At 51.5% G+C, this 19,421-nt stretch overlaps 1 protein-coding gene across 1 annotated transcript in view; it reads right to left on the reverse strand.

Moving 5' to 3' along the window:
* SEMA4F (ssemaphorin 4F) overlaps window positions 1-19,421 on the reverse strand; it is a 171,476-nt gene that overhangs the window by 81,715 nt on the left and 70,340 nt on the right. Inside the window, exon 2 of the mRNA XM_065405477.1 lies at window positions 7,517-7,668. Within this exon, the coding sequence (XP_065261549.1) occupies window positions 7,517-7,668 (152 nt within the window). The remainder of the gene's footprint in view (window positions 1-7,516; window positions 7,669-19,421) is intronic.

Consider the following 19,421-nt stretch of genomic DNA (forward strand, 5'->3'; position numbering starts at 1 on the left):
CCTGCACCTCCTTATGCCTCTAGCCAAGAATACAAGGGGCAGCCACACCCTGACCCTCCCTCAGCTCCTTCGCACTGGAATAGTAATGAAATAGACTCTGAAGCAGAGGGAAAGGAGGGCAGGTGGTAGAACAGACACGTGCAAGAACATCTCAAAGAACAAGTTACAACACAGCAAGTAACCTTTCTTCGATTGATCGCACATGTCCATTCCACCTAGGTGACTCTCCAGCAGTAATCTGGGGGTGAGGGGCATGGGAAGGGGGGGGGGGAAATAGGCAGAGCTTGGAGTATGTTTGAAAAGGGATTGCAGCACTGCTCTCCCAAAGCCCAAGTCAGCTCTAGAGGCTCAAGCAATAGCATAATGGTTAGTGGAGGTCTGTGCTGACAACCAAGTTGCCGCTTTGCAAATATCCAGTATAGATACATTCCTTAAGAAGGCCAGTGAAGTTGCTTGGGCACTCTGAGAATGAGCTGTCAATTTGTGTGGGGTCAGGCGTTACCTGCAACACAACAGCAGGTTAGCCAGTGAGAACGTTGGAGCCGAAACTGCTGGTCACAGATTCATGGATTTCAAGGCCAAAAGGGACCATTGCGATCATCTAGTCTGACCTCCTGTACAACAGGCCAGAGAACCTCCCAAACCTAATTCCTAGAGCATACCTTCTGGAAAAATATCCACTCTTGATTTAAAAACTGTCAGGGATGGAGAATCCACCATGACCCCTGCGGGTGTATCGAAGTTCAATATTCAGCCCCTTTTCCGGGCCTGTTTTAACTCCCTTCCTCAGGGCTTAAACAAATTCCCCTCTCTGGGATTAGGCCACTCCACCTGTGGCTGATGGGGTGGGGGGAAACACAGGCCTGCCCACTACTCCAGGTTCCAACCCAACTCCAGAGACCGTACAAGTAGCAGCCCCCTGCTGTGTCCATATAACTAATTGCTACTGTTTCCCTGGGCCGCCTCCCCACAGCCCCTCATCTTCTCTCTTAAATGAGACTTCAGCCCTAGGGTAAGTCCCACCCAGGAGCAAATTCCTGCTCCTCCGGTCTCTGCCAGCAGACTGACTCTCACTGGCCCTGCAGCTCCTTTTATATGAGCTTTCTGGGCCCTAACTGGCTGCTTCTCTGCAGCCTCTTTCTGACTGACTGCATCCCACACAGCTGCTCTGGTCAGCTTGGAGGACTCACCTCCACTGCTCCTTTCTGAGATGGGGTGTGGTAGGACCACAAGGCCTCCAGCAGGGGGCCTCTGGTCCTAATAAAGTAACTCCTCACTTAACGTTATAGTTATGTTCCTGAAAAATGTGACTAAGTGAAACAATGTTAAGCGAATCCAATTTCCCCATAAGAATTAATGTAAATGGGAGGGGGGCGGGGTTAGGTTCCAGGGAATTTTTTTTTTTGCCAGACAAAAGGCATTATATATATTTTAAACAATTTTAAACAAGCAATTTAATACTACGCTGCGGGGGGGGGGGGGCGGGGGGGGAGGGGAGTACTGTGCACGTGCTGTGTGTTTACAAACATACTGTACATACAGTACTGTACTATAGTTGGGAGGTGCCCCTGCCTTACCCCACACAGGTGCAGCCCACTGGCACTGGAGATGACGCAGGCAAGGAGGCTGAAGGTGCTGTAGGCTAGGAGAAGCATGTTGCACAGCAGCGGCAGCTTCCCCTACTCTGCAAGCACCAGGGGCGGGGGGGGGGGACCCTCTCCTCCTTCCCCGAAGCACCTATCCTTGACCTGCCTCTTCTCCCCCCCACCTCCTCCCCCTTTACTTCCCACGCTGTGTCCTCGCTTCTCCCCCTCCCTCACCTCCCTTCTAAACGCCGCATGCCAGCTGATTGCCGCCGGCAGGAGGCAGGGGAGGGTGGGGGGAGGCGTGCCCAGTCCTCCCCCCTCCCTGCTGCCTGGGGCAATCAGCTGGCTTGCGGTGTTTAGGGTGCAGGAGGGAGGAGCGAGGACTTGGCGAGCAGGCTCCCCCTCCCTCCCGCCCAGGGCAATCAGCTGGCTTGCGACATTGGGGAGGTAGGGGAGGGAGGGGAAGCCTGCGTGGCGAGTCCTCGCTCCTCCCCCCGAAACGCCGCAAGCCAGCTGATTGCCGCGGGTGGGGGGAGGAGGGGGAAGGCGCTGATCTGTGGGGTCTGCCGGCGGGTGGGAGGCGCTGTGTGTGTGTGGGGGTGGGGGGGCCTAGGGAGGCTGCCAGCTGTGGAGAAAGCAGGCAGCCAAACAACGTAAGAGTGGAGCATTGCACAACTTTAAATGAGCATGTTCCCTAATTGATCAGCAACGAAACAACGTTAACCAGTGTGACGGGGCCAAGGCCAGATGGCTATAGAAAAGTAATGGGAGATAGATATATTAGCCCCAGGTTAAACAAATCCCTGGTACCAAGATAAGTAAATGGCAGCTGCTCCAGGTCAATTAAGACACCTGGGGCCAATTAAGATCTTTCCAGAAGGCAGTGGAGATTGCTAGGTTGATTGGGACACCTGAAGCCAATCAAGGGTTGGCTGAAACTAGTTAAATAGCCTCCCAGTTAGTCAGGTGGGTGCACATGCCAGGAGCTGTGAGAAGTTGTGCTGTTGGAGAGACTGAGCTGTATACACCATACTAGGTACAAGGAAGGAGGCGCTGAGGTAAGGGTGAAGTGGAGCTTGAGGAAGTGGGGGCTGCTGTGGGGAAGTAGCCCAGGGAATTGTACGTGTCCTGTTCCTAAAAAGTCAGCTACCATAGCTGATACTATTAGGGTCCCTGGGCTGGAGCCCGGAGTAGAGGGCAGGCCCGGGCTCCCCCCCTTTGCCCCCTGATTAATCACTGAGACTGGGAGACAACCAAGACTGTGCAAAGGAGGATAGCTTCTTCTCCCCTCCCTCGCTGGCTTATGATGAAAATGGCTCAGTAGCCTGTGACCCTTGTCTCTAGAGAGAGAAGGGTTAAGGGGAGGGTCACAGTGAGCCTCTGAGGCTAGCAAAATCTGTCAGGAAACGCAGGACCCACAGAGATGAGGACAGAGCTTTGTCACACCAGGACGACTTAAAGTGAGGAGTTACTCTACACCCCATTGCAGAGACAAAACCAACAAAACAAAGAGAACCACTATCTATGCTAACTATTTACACCAACTACTATCTATTATTTGCAAAAAAATGTGACAATCTTTACAAGCAGCTCCAACTTGTAGCCAAAAGCAGTGAGAAGGAATTGAGGGAAGTTCAGGGTAGCTCTGCCTTTTATATCCTTGGCTGAAGGCATGAGGAAGCACAGGGCATATGCCCCCCCGCCCACCAGGTATTGCTACAGAAAGCTCTCCGGCTTGAGTACATATACACCTAAGTGGAACAGACATGTGCAGTCACTCAAAGAAGAAAACAAGTGGTCCAGCTTTTTCCACTCCCAATCAGCTTCTCAACCTTGAATGAACTAGTTGAATAAACTGAAGTGAAGCAAATATTCTCTCTGAACCTGCTGGTTTAGCACTTCCGTGAACTTTGGTTCCAGGTGCTCAGCCAGTGACTTCCACCAGTTCAGGGCTTTAACTTTCTTTAAAACTTTGGCAGCAAACATACTGCATGAGTATTATTTTATTTAAATTATATCAATTAGAGTAAGTCTAGGCCCTAGTATAGGTTGCAATCATTTCAAATTAAATTTTAAAGTGTTTTTAGAAAAGTATTTAAGTAAAAAAAATGCATTTGTATCCCCCTGGGTAGAGGGATTCTACAAAACTCAGTGGAGGAGGGAGCTAGACCTGCAGAGAAGTCGTGGACATCAATGGACTGGAATGTGCAGAGGCCCCATCACCGGGATGGTAAGCAATGCTAATGGAAACAAGACAGTGGCTGGAGGGGCAATGCAGAAATGGAGAGGTGCTTGGCTGGGCGAGTGGCTGACTTGATCCAGCCTTGAGGGGTGAGAGGAGGCAAGAAAGAGGAGATGGAAGGCTATTAGGTGAGATGGGGTTGTCACACTTCAGGGCAACTGCACCTGTGTTCCTCCTCTGTGCTCCCTTGAGCAAACCCACTGTAGGCTCACAGCTCCTCAGTTGTCACCTCTCTTGGGCAGAAACCCGCACTTCTCCACATCTCCTGACCAGGGTTTTTCAGGCTGCATGGTCCCCTGTCTACACCGCGTTACTCCCAGCAGTGACACTCTGAGTTAGTTTCCCAGACCTGCTCTCACCAACAGAAGTTGGTCCAATAAAAATATTGCCTCATCCACCTTGTCCTCTAAAATCCTGGGACCAACAGGGCTATAAGAGCGCTGCATATCCCTAGCAAGCCAGCCTGCCTGAACAGGCCAGTGCCCACACTTTCCTTTCTCTTCAGAGGCTCCAAACAGCGTAAGTGCCCATAGTTTGAGTTACCACACAGCTCTTTCTAAGCAAGTACATTTAGTCTTAAGGTGAAAGGATTACAGAGAAAACATTAAAACAGTAAAAGATCCTACACACACTAATAAGCTTACCAGAGATCACCCCCAACTCCAGGGAGGGCTCTGGGAGGAGTCAGTCCTTCAAATGACACAAAGGAGTTTTCCTGGGGCTACAAGTTCATAACAGCTTTGGCTCAGAACAAGCACCCCAGGCATCAGTTAGTCTTTCCTTTATATACACCTCTACCCCGATATAACACGAATTCGGCTATAATGCGGTAAAGCAGCGCTCTGGGGGGGCGGGGCTGCGTGCTCCGGCGGATCAAAGCAAGTTCGATATAACGCGGTTTCACCTATAACGCGGTAAGATTTTTTTGTCTCCCGAGGACAGCGTTATATCGGGGTAGTGGTGTAGCTTGGGTCTTTGATCTTCAGATTCCAGGAGCAGGTAATCAGGGCATAGCTTCAAAAGGGAGGGTTTTTACATAAACAGAGGTGGGAATTTGCATTCACCGCCCCTTAGATATTCCCCACGCAAGCCACTTGACCCTGTCTGTCCAAAAGTCCATTCTTGTCTGGCCCATTGTTCAAATACAGTCCTTTGAAGTTCATGACACTTTCCAGGGCTCACATCTCATATTCCCCCTAGAGATGTCCAGCAGAATCCTGAACACCACACCACCTTTGCATTTAATGAATAGACTCCAAAGAAAAAAAATGAATTCAATGAGATACTTCAAAGATATTGCAGGAAATTGCTGTGTTTGGCACAAGGACCTCGAGAGGAGGGTGATGGCCCTGAAGAAGAGGGAGATCCAGGCATCAAAGTCAGAGGGACGTGGTCAGGGAGGAGCTATCAGGAGGGTGTAGGGGAGAGAAAGACCTGATGGAGGGGGAGTGGGAAGGTGGGGGCTGGAAGTGGCAGGACAGAAGATACTTGATATAGCCCCCAAAAGATCGTGGTGTGGATAATGGGGGTGGGGAGGGGGAGAGAGAATCTGCCAGCAGACAGCAGTGCTGGGTCTTGCAGGTCTTAGAGAGCTGGGAGATGGATGGAGAGAGGGCAAAATTGTGACATCTTCAGTACTGCCGCACCCAGGAGTTGAAAAATCATGACCCAGGCCTCAAGAAGTCATGAGATTATTTTATTTAAAAACTCATGATTTTTAAGCCAAGTTTGAGCTCTTGCTCTCTCTGGTTTCTGAGCTGTTCAAGCATGTGTCACATTTGCAAACTTTTCTCCAAACCCTGAGGGCTACAAACGGACTTTCTGAAAATGCCAGCCAAGTTTCTCACATACTCACTTGTCTCCAGGAGCTGGGTCATTATGAAAGCCACCAAGTACTATGAGACTCATAGTAAATTCATAAAAGAGTTGGCAACACAGCAGAAGGGCACATGAGATGGGGGACAAAAGGAGGGCCAGACGTCACCAGAGGAAGGAGGCAGTGGCAGACTTTATTCTGTTTGCACATTATAAGTGTGATCAAGTCATGATCACTGGTACTGAAGCTACCATTAATTAAAGTTCCTCTTTATCTGTCAAGATGAGGTCTAATATAGAATTCCCCATACTGGAAGCAACACATTTTGAGTTAGGAAGTTATCTATAATATTTAGACATTCCAAAGATGTTTTAATACTGGCTGTGACAAATATGGCCATTCCCTGCAATATCCTGGAAAAATCATATTAAGTATCTTTGGTGTCCATTATATTAAATGCAAAGGTTGTGTGTTGTGGGCCAGGATTGTACGTGACCTCTCTAGGAGGGGACACAGGATATGAGCCCTGGAAAGTGTTATGAACTTCAAAGGACTGTATTGAACAATGGGACTGACAAGAATGAACTTCTGGACAGTGTCAAGTGGTTTGTCTGGGGAACATCTAGGGGAAGATGAACACAAATTCCCTCCTCTGGGTATGCAAAAATCCAGTCTTTTGAAGCTACATCCCGAGGAGGGAACCACTGTCTACTATTACCTGCTCCTGGAATCTGAAAAATCAAAGGCCTAAGCTGTATAAAGGTAAGTAACTGATTCATGGGGGTGCCTGTTCTGAGCTAAAACTGTTATGAACTGTTAACCACCAAAACACCCTTTTGTGGGGTTTGAAGGACTGACTCCTACCAGAGCCTGTGCTGGAATTGGGGTGGGGTGTGATCTCTGTAAGCTTATTAGCATATGCTTAGGTTCTTTTTTTAATGTATTTTTTTCTGTAAAGCTTTCACCTTAAAAATAAATGTGCTTGCTTACAAAGATCTGTGTGGTAACGGTGGGCAGCTATGCTATTTAGATCCTCCATTAGGCTCTAATATTGTTAGAACTTCTTGAGCTTCAGCATGTCTGATGGGGCCACTCTCAGTTGGGGTTATGGGGTGGATAAAATGATCTGGCTGGGGTCAGTTCCCTTCATCTTCAGTTGACCTACCAGCAAAGTGTGCAGACAGCTCGCCACAGCAATCAGTGCTTGGGTTCAGGCTGTGCAGGCTGGTTGATGAGCCAGTTCACTAAGTGAAACTGCCCTGCTGACCACGATTCTGCCTCATGGACTGTGGAGGAGCAGGCAGCTTGTTTGGCCTCCCTCACTGCAGTGGTGCAGTCCTGTAAGAGCTGTTTGTGCTGCTGGCAGATGGGTCCAGAGTTATGTTGTGCGGTTGTTTGGTTTTAGGCACCTTTGGACTACGCATTTAATTTGCTTTAATCTTCTCAGTCAGTGGGGGAGGGGGTAACTAGCACCCAAGAGCTCATCTCCAAACTCATATCATACCCCCCAACAGCAACAGCCCCGCACGCACCTCTACTCCGAGTGTATCATCCCTGCGCACCCGCACCCCCTACCCACCCTCACAGCAATGCACCCATGGACAGTGCCACAGAACTCAGTAATCTCCATGATGTACACAATGCAGGCCTACACCCCCCATCCACATTCCCCGGTCCCTATGACTCCCTGGTTGCATCTCCTGAAATCCACCCAGATAGACTCCACCCCGGCTCAGACATGCACCTCCCCCATTCGAAAGCAGCCCATTTACACACTCACCCTGCCAGCCCAAATAACCTCAAGTGTGATCACACCCCACATGCACCCATCCTGCTACAGATGGCCCCAAAGGATTGGGGTCTTGTGCTCACCATTTTGGCAGGCTGGTTGATTGACTCCAAAGGCAGGGCAAAGATGGCGTCCTTGGCTCCCACGTACAGAGTCCTGGTCTGCGGGGCCACCAGGAAGATGCTGTAGTTGGAAATGGCCTCCTGGGAGAAGCGATGAACCATCTGCTGGACCTCTGCAATCAGAGAGCAAGCACACTGTCTGTCCTGGGCATGCAGTAGGCAAGGCCTAACCCAGCACCACACACGCTGACCAGTGTGAGCCAGGTGAGTAGGGTCACCAAGAATGCACTCCGCTTCGGGATCCACAGTTACCCGCTGCTTCAGACCCAGCCGGGAAGGGAGTGCACAGTTTAGCTGCACTCCCCTGCCCCCACCGCCTGAAAACACGCACGTGCACGGATCAGTGGCATGCCCCACCACTAGGCTGCACTTCTCAGCCTGCCACTGCCCAGAGACCCAGTGAGGCAGATACACAGCACTCACCAGCCTGGTCTGCAATGGCATTTCACCCCTAGCCTCCCTGCCCCTCAGTGGGACGGACAGTGTGTTTGCTAATGCAAGCAGGGCTCCCAAGAGTGCTGGCATTTAGCACCGTGCTCTTGAGTACTGATCCAAGCAGGACTTGGCACAGTGGGGAAGGTCTGGGGCTGCAGGAGCCTGCCCTGCCCTATGGTATCCCATGCTGCTCCCACCAGGAAACTGAACAGGTGGTAACAGAGAAATTTTAAAGAAAACCTGGAGTGTAGACACAAATGAAGGGAAAACGCTTAAGACAGTGGGAGATCACCGCAGCTCCCTGTGCAGCAGGAGGGTGCAAGTGGGAGCAGGGCAGGCTGCAAGAGGTAGCAGCTGACTCACTACATCTAGCTGTTACCTGCTGCAGCTTCCAAGGGGAGCCAGTAGGGGGCGATGAGAGCTCTCCAAGAGAACAGCAGGGGAGCCCAGAACAGCCTTTCCACCATCCACACTTTGCCAGCATAGACCCTGTGCTCAACGCCCCTCTGATGAGAGGCAGGCCTGGAGAAAGATTTCATCTCCTTTTCACTACTGCAGCTCCTGTCTGAGCCCAGCACACCAGCAAGCCGCTGCTGCCTCTCACAGTCCCTAGCCATTCTCCTGCCTCCCCTCCCGCATCGCTAGTCTGCATGTGCTCAGACAGCGCCACAAGACCCACTGGTCAGTATGCACAAAGCTGCCTACATGCTTACGCTGCCCTCCAGCAGCTGAGCAGTTTACAGGCGGGCCCTGATCCTGTGGGCATGCTCGGAGCACGCCTCAGACCTGATACCTGTCAGATCCCACAGCAGAAGGGCAGATGCAGGCCACTGAGAAGTAGGGGAGGGCAGCTGTCATCCACACAAAAGCCAGTGGGGGCCCAAGAAAAGTGGGAGAGAGGTATCAAGCGTGAGCACAAGAGAGAGGCAGTCTTAACTATTAGGCTAGGGACTACCTACAGGGCTGGCCTGGCTTAGGAGCCTGGGTTCGAGGCGGAGGATCCCAGGTTGAATGAGGCAAGAATCTCTGGGGCCTGTCAGTGCATCAGGTCAGCCATTTAGGTACCCACGTCCCTCTCCTCTCCCCACTGCTCTCCTAGCTAGCTTAGATGTCTCCCTGCACAGCTTGCTGGCTTCTTATGTACCTCACTCTCCCCAAGCATTGTACAGGGCTGAGGATTCCACTAGGCAGCAGGGCACCACGGGACGTGGGGGTTGCTGTACCTAGTATTGCAACACTAAAGTACCCCTGAGGAGCAAGGCCCTTGTGGCATCAGAGTGGGGTGCTCCCTGCTGCAGCTGCTGGTCAGCTCCTCCTATGTCAGTTTCTGGCAGGTTCCTCCCAGGAATTTCTCCCCCCAAATTTGCCTGGTTATGGGGGCAGGGTGGCACTGCATCAGGGCCGCCCGGGGGGTGGGGCAAATGGGGCAATTTGCCCCGGGCCCCGCAGGGGTCCCGCGAACCCTGGCCGACTCACCTGGCGGTGGTCTGGGTCTTCGGCGGCACTTCGGCGGCGGGCCCTTCACTGGCTCCGGGTCTTCGGCTGCGGGTCCTTCAGTGCTGCCGAAGACGCGGAGCGAGTGAAGGACCCACCGCCGCCGCAGACTGAGCGCCGCCCAGTGAGTACAAGCGCCGCAGTGGGTGGCGCCTTTTTTTATGTCCACTCCCCCGCTTCGCCCCAGGCCCCCTGAATCCACTGGGCGACCCTGCACTGCATGGAGGGAGGGATAGCTCAGTGGTTTGAGCATTGGCCTGCTAAACCCAGGGTTGTGAGTTCAATCCTTGAGGGGGCCACTTGGGGATCTGGGGCAAAATTGGTACTTGGTCCTGCTAGTGAAGGCAGGGGGCTGGACTCTATGACCTTTCAAGGTCCCTTCCAGTTCTAGGAGATAGGATATCTCCATTAATTTATTTATTTTTATTTTATTTATTTATGGATCTTAATGTACAAGGAGGGGGATTTCCCCTGCACAGTTCTGGTTCTGAAGGGATGCTGGGTGGCAGGGAAGAGGCAACCCTGGCTAGGTCTCTCCTCCCTCATCCCCCAAGGTGCAGTTACCCAGGCTGCAGGATTTACTCTTGCTGCCTTCAGTCAGCATCAAGTACAAAATTCCCCTAAGCTTTTAAAACCAGCCAGACATGTGCCCTAGCTGAGCTCAAAAGCCTTTTGTTTCTCTGTTCTCCCTTCCCTCCCCATCCAGAACTAGCCTCCTCCATCCCTCCACACAACTGGGCCACTGTTGGTGCTGCAAGAGCTTTCTCATCTGCAGCTCCTGTCCCCTAGTACTCTGCTCTCCATAGCACGTCTCTCTGCCTCACTTACACTTATCTCAAGTCTGCTGAAAATGTCTTTTCTTCCTTGCCAGTGCCTCCCCCAGCTTTGCCCTGGTGAGTGATGCTGCCAGGGAGCTGCAGCCGGTACATTTACACCAGTCAGCCACTGTCTTGGATTTAACTGCGTCAAAGGGATAGAGCTGATTTTCACTTTTCCATTAGGAAAGTGGTGGAGGTGCCACCGACACAGGGCCGACTCCAGCATTTCTGCCGCCCCAAGGGAAAAAAAAAGCCGCGATTGGCGACGGCAGTTCAGCGGCAGGTCCTTCGCTCCTAGAGGAAGTGAGGGACCAGCCGTCCCCGAATTGCTGCAGGTGCCGCCCCTCTCCCTTGGCCGCCCCAAGCACCTGCTTGTTAAGCTGGTGCCTGGAGCTGGCCCTGCACCAACAGGACATTTAAAGCCAGGCTGCACGAAGCCCCGGAGAAGTCACACTGGGTGGAGCGGAGAGATAACAGGCTTAAGTAGTACATTGGAGGAGGATAGCTAGTGACCCCACTATTACGGTTGCCTCACATTATACCCTCTCATTTCAGTTTTATCTGTGACATTAACATTAATTGTGCAGCCATTTCTGAGAACAAGCTTCGGGAACAGGTCAGATTGGTCAGTGCCAACATTTTCTGACCTCCCTCCCTGCCCCCCAAAACAGCTCTATCACCTCCAGATTTGGCCACAGGAACGTTGTCCTGGGATCAGCATGAAACGCCATCCAGCTTTGGCTGAGTAAGCCAAATCTGCCATTTGCACCAGTTCAACTGCACTGCATGTCCTCTGCCTCACTGCTCAAGGAATGAATCCCTCATTGCACAGCTCGCTGCAGTGAATGAGTCAGGAGTTGCAGGAAGATTAAGGATGGTTTTATGGTTAAGGTACTTGACTGCGACCCAGCCTAAACTGGCATTTGACAAAACCTCCCCCTCCCCCATCTTCAATTCACTTTAGGTCCTTTCGCAGTAAAGAGAGCACAGAAATGCCACCAACTTGATATCGGATGTCATAGCTTTACAAACACAGACTTCCAGCACATCTCAGGGGAAAATAAAATAAGGAAAAAGCCAGTTAATGAAAGGAAATTATGCTGGGGCCCCAAACAAGATATTTTCTCAAACAATGGGGCTAATGCACTTCATCAAGCTGAACAAACCAGAGTATCAACTCAAATCCACCCCACACAGGAGAGTCTCAGATCAGCACTTTGCTTAATATTCCAGTGGCTGCAAGGGAAGTATTAAATTCCAAATGACCACCTAAGCACACCTGCCCTCACTGCCTGCCAGCAATCTGTATGGGCACATGTGACTTCTCCACAGCAACACAGACTTCTCACCATGCAGGAGCCCAGACAGCTGCTGACTGAACAGTTGTCAAAAACTCCACCCACCTGATGTGCTGGGACTTGCACCATGATCCAGGCTCTGATCAGCTAAATGTTTTAAGTTAGATTTGAATCTACAGAACCACAGAATTTCATAACCTCACACCCCAAGAATTAGGGCAAAATGACACTACTCCCTAAACACACCCCATAGTCACAGGCTTGAAGAGCTGTGCGGGAGATCAATTGGCCCTCGAACATCACTGCTTTAAATTGTTGTCATTTAATTGTTCATCCTCTGACACATCCTCAATAAATTGCATTACCTTAGCATAATTTTTGTGGTCGTATTTTGCTAAGAGCGCTGCATAGTTTGCTACTCTAAATTGCAAAGTGGAAGAAGAATACACTTTGCGGCCGAAGGAGTCCAGTCTTTTGTTATCTTTGTCTGGTGGAGTGGAGCGGAAATGCTGGTATTTGTTTTTCTGATTGGCAGCGTCAACCACTAGCGAATTGGGTGAGGGGTGTGTAAATAGAAACTCAGAACCCTTAGATGGAACAAAATATTTTCGGTCCAATCTCTTGCTAGTGGGTGTTATTGTGGCTGGGGTCTGCCAAATAGTTTTAGCAGGTTCCATAATGGCCCCATTAATTGGTAGAGCTATTTTGGAGGAGGTCGTAGCTTGCAGGATGTCGGTAAGCTCGTGGTGTGTTTCAGGCATCTCCTCCAGGGTAATCTTGAGCTCTTCTGCTACTCTCTGAAACAACTCTTGAAAGTGAGCGAGCTCATCAGTAGTGGGAGGTGGTGGGGGTACCATGGCGTCTTGGGGTGTTATCGCTATAGAAGAGGTGAGTGGGGCAGTGTCCTCTGTAGGGAGGGCGGCCACTTCAGGTCTTCTCTGGGTTTCAGTGTAAGCAGGCAGTGGGGAGGGTCTGACAGTTTTCCTCCAGGCGGCCCGCAGAAGACCTGAGTGTAGTGCGGTGTAGGTCCATGGTCCCCAGTGTGACCATTGCCCCCGGGGGGGGGGGGGGGGGGTGCATAGATGGTCCCATCCAGGGATTGCAATACCAGTGTGGATAGCCTTGAGGATATGGAGATTGTGCTGAAATGCGTCTCCCAGTTGTGGGTAACTGGCTCTGGGGAGAGTATTGAGAGGAAAACATCTGGTTATCGTATTCCTCTTAGTCTTCCTCCTCCTCCCAGACTCCATTGGAGGGGCCTGAAGTGGTAGGGGAGTACTGCAGGTAGGGTGCTAAAGGTCCCGGTGATAAGCTGGTGCTGAGAAGAGGAGAGTCAGGAGCATGGGACACCCTTAAATCCTCTGGCTGTAAAAGCTGCAGTGGAGCTGAGTGACCAGGAGTCGGTGCCGGTGTAGCTGGTGGAGGCAGAGTCTGCTGAGGCGTCTGCTGGCGCACCAAAGGGTGTCTCGGGGGCGCAAGCTGGCTCCGCGGAGTAGAAGCCCCTGAGGTAGGCACTGCAAGTAAGGCAGGAGACCCCAGGAGGCTCGGTGCTGAAAGCGGCGGCTGAAAAAGCGGCACCGCAGGATCAAAGACCTCTGTGCTGTTCCCCACAGGCCAGTGAAACGGGCGTGCTGGGCTTAGGGGATTTCCCCAACCCCTCCTCATGCTGACCTGTCTGTGGGGGCTGCTGCTTGCAGCTCAGACAGGAGCATCAAGCTCTGGAGGCCTTGTCCCTGAACCACAATAAACCTCCTCAGTCCCACAGGTTTGGCTGAACTCCGAGGCCTAGCCCTGGCTCAACCTCCAGCCCTTTGGAGCTTTGCCAAACTGTGCACTCGAGAGGAAACATCCCAGGGGACGCCCAGGCCCCAGGGCTGGATCGTGGGGGTTGGCTCTGCCCATTCTACAAAGCGGAGCCCGTGTGGATCCATCCGAGCTTCCTCCGAGCGGAGGTGCCTGCCGCATGAAGAGTGCTGAGTCGTGGAGCCAGAGACAGCAGAGACCGGAGAGCTGGTTTTAACTGTTTCCCCGAGGAATGACTCCTGAGGGGAGAGGAAGCTGGATGTTTTTTGTTTTTGCTTTACCTCTGGAGGGTGTCACAGAGGTTTGCTGGCCAGGATCAGAGGCAGGTCTGAGGGAGTTTTCCAGGAGCAGCATCTTAAGCCTGAGCGCCCTGTCCTTGCGGGTCCGCGCTTTTAATTTGTTGCAGTGGACGCATTTTGGGGGTACACAAGACTTCCCCAAACAGCATACGCACTGTGAATGTCCATCTGAGATGGGGATGGCATCCTTACAGGGGGCGCATCTCTTGAAGCCTGGGGAGCCAGGCATGTCCGAAACCCTCACTCAACTCCTGTAATAGGCCCATAACCTCTGGCTGGGTTACTGGAGTCCTCAAATCTTGAGCTGAAGACTTCAAGGTTACAGAGACTCCACAATTTACTGTAGTTCAAACTAGCAAGTGACCCATGACCCATGCTGCAGAGAGAGACCAAAAAAACCCAGGGTATCTGCCAATCTGACCTGGGGGGAAATTCCTTCCCGACCGCAAATACAGCAATCAGTTAGACCAGGGGTCGGCAACCTTTCAGAAGTGGGGTGCCGAGTCTTCATTTATTCACTCTAATTTATGGTTTCGCGTGCCAGTCATTCATTTTAACGTTTTTAGAAGGTCTCTTTCTATAAGTCTATAATATATAACTAAACTATTGTTGTATGTAAAGTAAATAAAGGTTTTTAAAATGTTTAAGAAGTTTCATTTAAAATTAAATCAAAATGCAGAGCCCCCTGGACCGGTGGCCAGGACCCGGGCAGTGTGAGTGCCACTGAAAATCAGCTCGCGTGCCGCCTTCGGCACGCGTGCCATAGGTTGCCTACCCCTGAATTAGACCCTGAGCATGTGGGCAAAGCCCAACAGTCAGACAGCTGGGCAAGAATTCTCTGTAGTAACTCAGAGCCCTCCCCATCTAGCGTCCCATCACCGGCCATCAGAGATATTTGTTGCTAGCAGTTGCAGATGGGCCATATGCCAAAGACCTGAGCTTGGTGTGCACTGCAGACAAACCCTTAGAGGCAGAATGAGAACTCACGTTTGTACAGCAAGACAGCTAACTAGTCCAGCCAATGCACAGGTAGCTTTTACCTCAATGTAGCTAATCCAAGTCAACCCCAGATTGGTGAGTGGGGGTGTGTATGTGTGTGGTATCGATTTCAACTAGTTAAGTGGTCTCCAACCTTTTAACGCCCAAGATCACTTTTTGAATCTAAGGGCAACCCAGGATCTACCCCGCCCCTTCCCCGAGGCCCCGCCCTGCTCACTCCAACACCCGCCCCCCGGTCGCTCGCTCTCTCCCACCCTCACTCTTTCACTGGGCTGGGGCAGGGGGTTGGGGTTCAGGAGGGGGTGCAGGTTCTGGGCTGGGACTGAGGGGTTCACAATGTGGGAGTGGGCTCTGGGCTGAGATTGGGGCAGGGAGTTGGGATGCAGGAGGGGGTGAGGGGTGCAAGCTCTAGGAGGGAGTTTGGGTGCAGGAGGGGGCTCCAGGCTGGGGCAGTGTTGGGGTGCAGGAGGGGGTACATGGTGCTGGCTCTGGGAGGGGGGTCAGGGCTGGGGTTCAGGAGGGGGTATGGGGTGTAGGCTTCAGGTTGGGGTAGTGTTGGGGTGCAGGAGGGGTACAGGGTGCTGGCTCTGGGAAGGGGGTCAGGGCTGGGAGTGTAGGAGGGGGTTTGGGGTGCAGAAGAGGATATGGGGTGCTGGATCCAGAAGGGGGCTCAGGGCTGGGGGTTGGGGTGCTGGCTCTGGGAGGGGGCTTAGGGTGGGGCTTGGGGTGCAGGAGGGGGTATGGGGTGCTGGCTCCAGGCGGCGGCTCAGGGATAGGGTGTGGCCTCCTGCAGCTCCCAGTTGGCAGTGGGCGCAGCAAGGCTAAGGCAGGCTCCCTGCCTACCCCAGCCCCACACCACTCCCGGAAGGGGCCAACGTGCCCCTGGGGGGGGGGGCAGGGAGCACGGGGCTCCACACGCTGCCCCTCTCTGCAAGCACCGCCCCCGCAGCTCTCCCAGCCAAAGGGAGCTGCAGGGGTGGTGCTTGCAGGCAGGAGCAGAATGCAGAAGGAGACCCCTGCCCCCCACCCGACCCACCCCGTGGGGCTGCGCTGGCCACTTCTGGGATTGGCATGGGGCCGAGGTAGGCAGAGAGTCTGCCTTAGCGGCAGCCACACTGCACCACCGGAGATCGCGATCGACTGGTTGGTGACCACTGAACTAGTTACATAAAGGTAAAAGCTACCTGTGCTGTGTGTGACAAAGTGGGAATTTTCTCTAAGATTTTTATGAATTCTGTATGCACCTCAGCTTGCTTCTGCACTTTGAAACTGCTCCAAACTGTGTATTTTGACAGTTAGAAACTGCGCTGCAAGAACCTTGAAAGTGCCAGGTAGGAAGCGAGCAAGGGATAGGAAAGATGATGTGGCATCTATGAACAACGTCTGTTGGTTTGAACTTCCCCAGTGACCCTGCTCAGTTTGGTCTTGAAGAGGGGAAGAGATGTTAGGAAGCAGGAATTTTCTCTAATATTTTTATTAATCCTATGTGCGCCTCAGTTTCCCCCTATACTTTGCATGGCTACCTAATGTGGGAGGATTAACTTTGCTCTCAGGGCAGGCTAAGAGGAATGAATAGTGTTGTTAGGAAGGGAAGCTGAGCACAGACCCCAGCTAGAGAGCAAAGGGCTTAGCCCTGGTCTACACTAGGAAATTAGGTTGGTATAACTACATTGCTCAGGGGTGTGAAAAATCCACACACACCACACACCACCGAACGACGCAGTTAAACAGACCTAACTCCCAGTGTAAAGCGCGCTGTGTCGTTGGGAGAATTCTCCTGTCAACCTAGCTACCGCTTCTCAGAGAGGTGGGTTAACTACAGCAATGGCAGAAGCCCTCCCTCCGGCGTAGTACCATCTTCACTGAAGCACTGCAGCGGCGCAGCTGCAGCATTTTAAGTGTAGACGAGACCTCCAAGGTGGGGGATTAGACATGGGCTCTGGAAGAAGCCTGGGCTCTCTGACTGAGGAAGGAAGCCAGAGAGACAGACAGAAAATGGAGTTCCCCACAGCTTGGCTAGTGACCTGTGGCTTGAGCAGACTGGACGATATTTAACCTCTAGGTCTCTGTGCTAACCTGAGGATTGTGTCCACTTGACTAATAAATCGTACTCAGTTTTAAAAACTGCAAATATCTGCTAGGTGCACTAGTTTGTATCAGGAGTCTAGCTCAGCTGGACTCGCTGGGCAGAGCTCACAGGGTGAAGCAGGAGCACTGGAAGCTAGAGGCTCAGTCTAGGAGGAGGTGAGGCTGGGGAACTGCCCAGAACAGTGGGGGGGAGGGATAACTCAGTGGTTTGAGCATTGGCCTGCTAAACCCAGGGTTGTGAGTTCAATCCTTGAGGGGGATCCACTTAGGGATCTAGGGCAAAATCAGTACTTGGTCCTGCTAGTGAAGGCAGGGGGCTGGACTCAATGACCTTTCAAGGTCCCTTCCAGTCCTAGGAGATAGGATATCTCCATTAATTATTTTGGGGGAGGGATAGCTCAGTGGTTTGAGCATTGGCCTCCTAAACCCAGGGTTGTCAGTTCAATCCTTGAGGGGGCCATTTAGGGATCTGGGGCAAAAATCTGTCTGAGGATTGGCCCTACTTTAAGCAGGGGGGTGGACTAGATGACCTCCTGAGGTCCCTTCCAACCCTGGTATTCTATGATTCAAAGGGATTCCTCCAAGAGGCTGTTCCAAAGCTGGCGTGTAGCACCAATCCAGTGGATTGGTGACAGTATATTTCACTAGGACTCAGTGGCCTGGCCCCTGCGTAAGACAGATGCTATCTGCAGGGACGCCTCTCTAACCAGTCACATGAGAAGTCAGGGAGGGGAGCAAACACAGGTAGTAGCTCGAGCCCTGGAGAGAGAAGCTGCAAGTCTAGGCACTCACTTAATCTGACAAGGAGCCACCAGTGAATTCTCTCAGCAATGGGGCAAGCGTCAGGATGACAAACCTTCTCCTCATGGTTCCTCCAAGCTCCTCCCACACTTCAAAACAAACAGCAGCAGCAGATTTTAAACTAGCCCCCAGCACTGCTACCACACCCTCCCAGGCTCTCCAGCCCAGAGTCTCTCAACATAATAGATGAATCCCATAGGTTGTCTCTACAGGAAGCAATCATATCCCCAGGCAAAGTAGGGCATTAGCACCTTTATTGCATTTAGCAATAGCTGTTTGGTTATCACAGAGAAAATTCCCTGATCAGCAGAAAAGTTATCACACCAAAGCCATATGAGCCAACTGCCATGCTGGGAAGACTGGTTCCTGCTAAGTAACTGCCATAGGCTGGGGGTTCCAAACATAGGGAGAAGGTAAATGTAGCCACCTAGGGTTTTATAAAGACACCCTCTGTCATAACTATAAAGGGAAGGGTAACAGTTCTCCTGTGTACAGTATTATAAAACCCCTCCTGGCCAGAGACTCCAAAATCCTTTTACCTGTAAAGGGTTAAGAAGCTCAGGTAACCTGGCTGACACCTGACCCAAAGGACCAATAAGGGGACAAGATACTTTCAAATCTTGGGGGGTGGGGGGTGAGGAAAGGCTTTTGTGTGTGCTCTTTGTTTAAGGGGTTGTTCGCTCTTGGGACTGAGAGGGACCAGACATCAATCCAGGTTCTCCCCATCTTTCTAAACAAGTCTCTCATATTTCAAACTTGTAAGTAAAAAGCCAGGCAAGGCGTCTTAGTTTTACTTTGTTTTCTCAACTTGTAAATGTACCTTTTACTAGAGTGTTTATCTTTGTTTGCTATACTTTGAACCTGGGCTAGAGGGGGGTCCTCTGAGCTCTTTAAGTTTGATTACCCTGTAAAGCTATTTTCCATACTGATTTTACAGAGATGATTTTTACCTTTTTCTTTAATTAAAAGCCTTCTTTTTAAGAACCTGATTGATTTTTCCTTGTTTTTAGATCCAAGGGAGTTGGATCTGTATTCACCAGGAGTTGCTGAAAGGAAGGAGGGGGGGAAGGGTCAATTTCTCCTTGTTTTAAGATCCAAGGGATTTGGATCTGTATTCACCAGGGAATTGGTGAAAGATTTCTCAAAGCTTCCCAGGGAAGGGGAATGGTGGCAGCGGACCAGAACTAAGCTGGTAGTTAAGCTTAGAAGTCCTCATGCAGGCCCCCACACTTGTACCCTAAAGTTCAAAGTGGGGATACAGCCTTGACACCCTCCCACCAACAAATCCAAACACGTCCCAAAAGAAGAGCCAAAAAGTCACAATAGACTAGTGTTCTGATTTCTAATTTCCACACAAGGTGCACAGGTTTATTTTAATACCATTATAATTATGCAGGAGCAGTACCAACTCAGTTAAAGTTGAAGCAAGGTTTCTGTTTAAAGCCAAACTGTGAAACCTCCAGATAAATTATTTAAATCAGGCAAACTGGTATGGCAGTTTGGGACCTAGGGCAAAGTGGTCATTTGGTCAAGGGGTTCCCAAGATACAGCCTGGCCTCACAGGATCAAAGCAGGTACACTACAACCCACTGAAATCTTCTAGTGAGCAGTGTCCATTAGGGGCCACTTGCCCCTCTGTCCCCCCATGCCACAGAGGGACATAAGAACATTAAGAATGGCCATATTGGGTCAGACCAAAGGTCCATCTAGCCCAGTATCCTGTCTTCCAACAGTGGCCAATGCCAGGTGCTTCAGAGAGAATGAACAGAACAGGGAATCAACAAGGGGGCTTAAGAGTATGAAAGTGGGAATGGCCTAATAACCCTCAGTG

The sequence above is a fragment of the Emys orbicularis genome, chromosome 5, assembly GCF_028017835.1.
Source record: "Emys orbicularis isolate rEmyOrb1 chromosome 5, rEmyOrb1.hap1, whole genome shotgun sequence".
NCBI lineage: Eukaryota > Metazoa > Chordata > Testudines > Emydidae > Emys > Emys orbicularis.